The 8,516-nt window shown below is 38.9% G+C and overlaps 1 protein-coding gene across 1 annotated transcript in view; it reads right to left on the reverse strand.

Moving 5' to 3' along the window:
* The window catches only part of LOC114074457, an 11,546-nt gene extending 6,623 nt beyond the window's left edge, over positions 1–4,923 (reverse strand). The window contains exon 1 of the mRNA XM_027912470.1: positions 4,492–4,923. Within this exon, the coding sequence (XP_027768271.1) occupies positions 4,492–4,923 (432 nt within the window). The remainder of the gene's footprint in view (positions 1–4,491) is intronic.
* Positions 4,924–8,516: the final 3,593 nt, after the last annotated feature.

Consider the following 8,516-nt stretch of genomic DNA (forward strand, 5'->3'; position numbering starts at 1 on the left):
TATATAGAAAGGGATTTTTTGGGTTATCAAATGGGAGAAGCGGGAGAATTGTTGGCTAAGATTGGGTTAAAATTGGACATTCACTTCAATTCCAATATTTGAAAATTTTCTCCGCAAGGACGGCACAGTTGTTCTAGGATGAGAAATTCACCCAAATCACGCGAAATCTGGACGACAGGGGCAGTGGATGACTCGGATTTATTCCCAACGTCCTTGTACTCGATGTGGCGCTCATCCGCGCGAGTCAAGGAATCTTGACATTGCTGCAAGGATAGAGGTGCAGGCGGTTCCGTCTTGCTGCACGAGCAAAAGGAGAAAAGGACCTTGAGACGCACATTTCGACGCGAGTGAGACGCAATTGCTGGCGTCGCTTGAAGCTGTTACTCACGCTGTGAAGGAGGGTTTTTGGATTATCGTCATACGACGCGCCAAATTTTCCCCTTCTCCTCTTTTAGCTTTTTGTCGTTTCGATGCTGCGTCCCTTTGTGAAGATAAAATTTTGAGCCGAGTAAGCTAATTGGATAAAGGAATTGGGCCGAGGGCAATTAAGAGCTAACGACATTGGGCTTATGTATCTAATGAATTGGAATTAATTTGGTGAACTAGCTGAACTGGGAATTAATCTTGAATGGATCAATAGGCCCAAATTTGGTTCTTAACAAATTGGGAAAAAATTAGATTTGAAATGGGGGTTCAGCCAATTAAACACAATTTTGGCCAAACGAATTTAAAAATTAACCAAATTGAAATGATTAGAAAATTTGGCTAAAATTTAAATAAATTGAATTGAAGTTAATTAATTGACGAGCTTCTTAATTTAAACAAGATAAAACAGTTAACTCAAGTAAAACTAAAGACTCAAAAATATAAATTATTAATTTCGCCGAAATTTATTTTAACCAAATGTGAAGTAAGATTAAAAACTAAAAATCTCCTTGAGACGATTTTCGAATATTTTATAAAATAAACTAATGATATACAGAGTTAGCAAAACATATACATATAGATGTATATTTTATAAGTAATATACATACATATATATTTCTTATACAACTAAGAAAATCGACTAAAGTAATTTTAAAATGACTTAAAGGTTTTGAATTTTATAACATTAATTATTTGAACTCGTTTGGAAATCAAGAAGCTCGAGAATTAATTTCCATTGGGTGGGCGGTCAAAATTGGGTGTCAAAAATTGTCCCTCATTTTACTTGGATTGATGCAAGAAATGCGAGGAAAATGAAATTGACTAATCCAATTTTGACCAACCACATATTCATATTTGGGAAAGGGATTTGGTACGGATTCTAGGAATTGTGGCCAAGCCCCGGAAAGTGAGTTTCCCACATATCTCAGGCTATATGAGAAGTCAGGCCATTTGTAGTTCGATACGTTTGATTTAACTCACAATTTTGAAAGAATTTAAAAGTCATACCGATACCGAATTATGAGGGGAACGGAATGCTCGAGAATAAGATTCAAGAGCGAATTTTAGAGTACAACCGAGTTTTGGACATTGAGCCCGCCTACATATCCTTAAACCTAAGAATCAGGCTGTTTGTAGTTTGACTCGATCGGTTGAAAAAGAAATTTATTACGCTAGATAACCTTTGGTTTTGGACAAGTGACAAATAAAGTCAAGTATGAAAAGGAGGCTTGTAACCTCTTAGCCATGAAGGTGGAACTCTTCACATCCATAGGTAAGAATTTACACAGACATAGTTTCCAAGACTCCTTGAGCATTATCACTCAGATTGGAAACTTGCTTCCAAAAAATACCAAAAAATTCCAGATGAGAGACTGAAACTGACAAAACCCGAAGAAAAACCCATATGCCTTCTGATAGGGGTGTGGTTTGATTGTGGTGGAAGTCACTCCTCTGCTCGCGTCCTAAGAGTTTGACATTCCTCTTTGGACTATGTCCCATTTCGCTGGTAAGAAAAAGTTTCGTGTTGTGCTGCATCCTTTTTTTATGTCATCCTCACCTGTGATTTTTCGAAGAATTCGTCCTTTCGGATGCTCTTGACAAAGACTGAGATAAAACTCGTCAGCATAAAAATGCAATTCAAATGGAGACAGTGTCTTTTACCGTGTTGACACTTAGTCGCTCTCCTTCAAAATTTGACGTCAACTCGATCAGTTTGACGTAAAACAAATAAGGTTATGTATTATGATTGCAATATAATCTTCAATGTACTCTTCATTTGATGTTAAAATAAATAAAAGCTTATGCAGTGTGTTGATATTTATTTTGACGTTGTCTTTAATGATTTCTCTTGGCGTCCATTCTTGCCAAATAAAAGATGCAGTTGATGTTGATGGATAAATATTTCTCTTGAGGTGCACGATTTCCTTCTCTGGCAGTGCAAAAATTCTCTTTTGGAATGCATGACTTATGCATGCGTTTTCTTTTGCAAGGGGTGACTTCTTCTACGCAATGCATGATTTGTTCTCCGCAATGCATGACTTTTTGCGATGCATGAATATTAACTCGCGATGCATGATTTTCGCGATGTATGATTTCCGAGATGCATGAATATTAACTCGCGATGCATGATTTCTTGCGGGGCATGAATATGTTCCTGCGATACATGGATTTCTGCAAGGCATGAATATCTTCTCGCGATGCATAATTTTCTACGAGGCATAATATCTTCTCGCGATGCATGAATATTAACTCACGATGCATGAGTATTAACTCGCGATGCATGATCTTCCTCGATGCATTAATATTGACTCGTGATGCATGAATATTGACTCGCGATGCCTGATCTTCCGCGATGCATATTTTTTGACTCGTGATGCATGATCTTCTGCGAGGCATGAATATCTTCCCGCGATGCATAAATTTCTGCTAGGCATGAATATCTTCTCGCGATGCATAAATTTCTGCGAGGTATGAATATCTTCTCGCAATGCATAATTTTCTGCGAGGCATGAATATCTTCTCGCGATGCATAATTTTCTGCTAGGCATGAATATCTTCTCGCGGTGCATGAATTTTCTCTTGATGTCATCCTTGGTACCAAATGAAGAAAGTACTTCAATCGAGCAACATATTTATCTTCTGGGTGCCTTCTGGATAATCATATCGTCTCAATTGAAAATAAAGGTAAAATGACCCTTCAGGTAGTGTCATCTAAATCAACAATACAAATAACATGACCCTCGGGTAGTGTATCATCTCAACCGACAATACAAATAGATGACCCTTCGGGTAGTAATAATATCATATCTAATAATATGATGTAGATGACGTCATTTACGAGAACCGTAAACTCTTTCTTGAGATTTTTCACCTTCGATATGCACAATATAAAATAATTCCTGCATCCACAGAAGAATTGTGAATTCTAGGAGAGCTTTTTCCAGATTTTCATCTAATTCATCTTTGAATCACAGTTATATCTTCATTATAGCCTTCACGTTCAATGAAACAATAATGTTAACACTCCCAAGTCGTTGATATAATCAATAGAACATTTCCTGCATCCATCAAAATTGTTAATATTTCCTGCATCCACAGAAAATTGTCAGTTTCAAAATAAACTGATCTGTATCGATTTCTTTGATTGTCTGCTTCTTGTCCATCTATATCCAGTTGATTTTCTGATTCCCCAACTCTTGATAGATAAGAGAAAATATTTTATGCCAAAACCAAATGAAACACAAACGGAAAATTTAAGGAAAGTATTCTAGAAATGTAGTATTTTGAAAAAGGTTAGTGTCATGTATCATGTCACGTCAGACTCCTCGAATTTCTTTGAGTCTGATACTTGGAGGTCAATCTGATTATTCGCTAGGGAGTTTTCAGAGCCACTTTAGACTGTCGATAAAACCATGTTAAAATTTTGAGGCCACCTTCAAAATTTCCGTCCCAGTTAACTGTCTCGGCTTATCCTTGACTGTTAGTGAGCAAATCATGAAATTTTTGAGATCCTCTCAAAAATTTTGTCACGGTTGCAAATCTTAAAATATCTTTAGTCTTGGCTTATTGAGAAAAACTCTTCTTCTCGAGAATTTTTGAGTCCCTCTCAAAATTCTGTCCCAGTTTCTATTGTAAAGAAAAATAGAAATCTTACGGGAGAAATGACTGAACTCTTGTGGCGCCTACGTATCCCATTGAGGCAGGAATCAGGTTAAACGTGGTTCCCCTCAAGGATTAACATTAATAAGAAATTTACAAAGAGACCAGCCGAGGCCGAAGTAGGCTGCCTACATATCTCACTCTTGAGAATTCAGGTCAAACGTAGTTCAAATACAAAGAAATATTTAAAAGGATAAATGGGGTGATCGAGGCCGACATAGGCCGCCTACGTATCTCATTCTTGAGAATTCAGGTCATACGTAGTTCGTTACAAGAGGGATATAACTTTAAACAAATCAAATACAAGAAAAAATAGATTGCATACAAGGAAATGACAGAAATACAAACTAAGCTTCACATGTAGTATCTCTTGACAGAATCTAAGTTGATCGGTTTCGGCCATACGATGCCATCCATATCCGATAGGACCAAAGAATCTCCAGATAATACTTTGAGAACCATGTAAGGACCTTGCCAATTTGGTGCGAATTTTCCTTTGTACTCCTCTTGATGAGGAAAAATGCGCTTAAGTACCAACTGACTGATTTCAAAAATTCTGGCTCTGACTCTCTTGTGGAAAGCACGAATCATTCTCTGTCGATATAGTTGACCATGACAAACGGCAACCATTCTCTTCTCATCAATCAATGTTAATTGGTAAATTCTCTTGCTCACCCATTCAGCATTACTCAACTCAGCTTCCTGGATGATTCTCAAAGACGGTATCTCAACTTCAGCAGGTATGACTGCTTCTGTTCCATATACTAGCAGATATGGAGTGGATCCAATCGACGTTCTAACAGTCATTCGATAACCCAACAAAGCATATGGCAACATCTCGTGCCAGCCTCAATGATTGTCAATCATTTTCCTCAGATATTTGCAGCCTCTACAGCTCCATTCATTCGAGAATGATAAGCGGTTGAGTTTCGGTGAGTAATCCTAAACTATTCACATATATCTTTCAACAAGTGACTGTTGAGATTTGCACCATTATCAGTAATGATGGATTCTGGTACTCCAAACTTGCATATCAGATTGTTGCGAACAAAATCAGCTACAACTTTCTTGGTTACTGACTTGTAAGAAGCTGGTTCCACCCATTTGGTGAAATAGTCAATAGCAACCAAAATGAATCTGTGTCCATTTGAAGCAACTGACTCTATCGGACCGATGACATCCATACCCTAAGCTACAAATGGCCAAGGTGAACTCATAGCATTAAGTTCGTGAGGCGGCACTCGGATCAAATCGTCGTGCACTTGACATTTATGATATTTCTACACAAACTTGCAACAATCATTCTCCATAGTCATCTAGAAATAACCGGCTCGAAGGATCTTTCTTGCCAAAGTGAGCCCATTCATATGCGTCCCACAAACTCCGGCATGTATCTGTTCAATAAGCTTCGCGGCTTCAACAGCATCGACGCATCTGAGGAGACCTAAATCTGGAGTCCTCCTATACTAGATTTTTCCACTTAGAAAGAAATTGAGAGCCATACGGCGTATCAACTTCTTCTGGTTGGACGTAGCATCTTAAGGATAAATCTCGGACTCCAAATACTTCCTTATATCGAAATACCATGGCAAACCGTTTGGTTCTGCTTCAACATGTGAACAATGGACTGGATGTTCTTTCAGCTCTATACCAGAGGACCAATATAATCAATATCTGGATGTTTAATCATTGAAGTGATGGTGGCAAAAGCATCGACCAACTCATTTGGTATTCTGGGAGTATGTCTGAACTCGATCTTATGAAATCTTTTGCACAACTTCTGTACATACTGCACGTAAGGTATAATCTTCAAGTTTTTCACGGCCCATTCTCCTTAAACCTGATGAATTAACAGATCTGAATCTCCGATAACCAGTAGCTCATTGACATTCATGTCAATGGCCATTCTCAAACCAAGAATACAAGCTTCATACTCAGCCATGTTGTTCGTGCAATTAAATCGGAGCTTAGCTGCCATGGGATAGTGCTGACCATATTTTGATACTAAGACTGCTCTGACACCTTTTCCTTGGTGATTTTCTACTCCATCGAAAAATAATCTCCAACCAGGATATATTTCATAATTATCTTCACCCACAAACGATACTTCTTCATCGTGGAAATAAGTCTTGAGCGGTTCCTACTCTTTGTCAACAGGATTTTCTGCAGGATGATCAGCCAAGGTCTGTGCCTTTATCTCCTTCTGAGTCACATACATAATGTCAAATTCACTCAACAACATTTGCCACTTAGCTAACATTCCGGTTGGCATCGCCTTCTCAAAAATATACTTCAGCGAGTCCATTCTGGAAATGAGGTATGTAGTATAAGAAGACAAATAATGTCTCAACTTTTGGGCAAGCCAAGTCAAAGCACAACATGTTCTCTCCAAAAGAGTGTAACGAGGCTCGTATGGAGTAAACTTCTTGCTTATATCATAAATGGATCGCTCCTTTTTCCCTGTCTCGTTGTGTTGACCAAGTACGCATCCGAATGCACTATCTGAGACGGACAAATACAACAACAATGGACTCCCTTCTCGAGGAGGAACTAATACCGGTGGATTGGACAAATAGTTCTTAATAGAATCAAAAGCAACCTGACACTCTTCAGTCCACTTTGTCGGAGCGTCTTTCTTCAACAGCTTGAAGATAGACTCACACACCACGGTTGATTGATCTGTGAATCAACTGATGTAGTTCAACCTCCTTAAGAAACTCATCACCTCTTTTCTTGTCTTCGGTGGAGTTAACTCTTGAATTGCTTTAATCTTGGAAGGATCGAGCTCAATACCCCTTCTGCTGACTATAAATCCCAACAACTTTCCGGTTGGAACTCCAAAAGCGCATTTGGCGGGATTTAACTTCAAGTTGTAATGACGCAAACGATCAGAAAACTTCCTTAGATGTGTCAAGTGGTCCGAACTCTTACGGGACTTGATTATGACGTCATCTACGTACACCTCAATCTCTTATGAATTAGTAGCACCAGCATTCTTGAGGCCAAATAGTATCACCCTATAATGATATACACCCCAATGTGTAATAAAAGTTGTCTTTTCTACATCTTCTTCGTCTATCAGAATCTGATGATAACCTGTGTAGCCATCCACAAACGAATGCATTTTATGCTTAGCACAGTTATCGATCAGAATATGGAAGTTTGGCAACGGAAAATTATCCTTTGGGCTGGCTTTGTTTAGATCCTTGTAGTCGACAGAGATTCTTGTTTTCCCATCTTTTTTGGCGACCTGAACAACATTGGCCAACCAAGTCGGGTATTATGTCACTTCCACTAGTCGAGACTCGATCTGCTTGGTAATCTCTTCTTTGATCTTTAAACTCAACCAGGCTTGAATTTCTGAGTTTTTTGCTTCACCCGACTGAACCCTAGATTAATCGGCAGTTTGCGAGTCATAACATTGGTACTCAACCCTAGCAGGTCGCTGAATTTCCAGACGAATACATCAATGTACTCGGTGAGTAAATGTATTAGATCCTTCCTCTGAGCTTCATTCAAGTGAACGCTGTTTTTTGCCTCTTTTACACACTCTTGGTCCCCCAGATTTACAGTTTCAGTTTCCTCTAAATTCAGTTTGTGCTAATTTCAAACTGCAGAAATTCCTCAGCAACATATTCCGGTACCTCATTTTCTTCTTTGTAATCATTAGCCTCGTTATCACCTGCCTCATTTTGTTCGTTCAGCTCGTGACATGACATGACATTGGCAGGTTTAAAACTTATATTACTGAAACCATAAACAAACAAAGTTAGGAAAGTAAAATATAGCAAATAAGTATATAAATAAATTTTCAATAAAAGAGACTTTCATTCAAATTGGAAATAATTCAAACTTTGGCCATGGCAAAAGGGCCATGTTGCCTTTTTCAAACATCACGAGGGAATTTCAAAAATTCAAGCAATTAAGAAAATGGAAAATGGTGGGTCTCGGGCCTCTTCCGGACCGCCACCGATTCAAATATGCATAAATGATGTCCTTCTACCAAGGAGTTTGGGGTATCAGAATCGGCATGGAGGTCCAATTCTGCAGCGTCTCCCCAGCCTCAGCATTGCGGAATCCTTCAAGCTCGACCTCTTCCTCAATAACAACATCAATCTCTTCGAAAAGGCTGCAGATTCCTTTCCCTAGGTCGTCGTGCTCGGTGTACTTCCGGATCGGGAATGATTGATACAGATGAGGGATTGGCTTAGACAATGCTTGATCAATATTCTTTTTCGCCTTCATATCATCATCTGTAGGGACGTACCCCAAACCATATCTAACTTCTTTGACGAGGACCGGAATTGGCTCAACAATTCCTTGGGAATTTCTTCCCAATCCAAAACCTAGTTCAAAACCATTCCGCAGCATCACAGTGGCTATCATCTTGTACACGGCAGGCACAGGAGGCTCTGGGGCCAAATCCTCAC

This window comes from Solanum pennellii, chromosome 10, assembly GCF_001406875.1.
Source record: "Solanum pennellii chromosome 10, SPENNV200".
Taxonomy (NCBI): Eukaryota; Viridiplantae; Streptophyta; class Magnoliopsida; order Solanales; family Solanaceae; genus Solanum; species Solanum pennellii.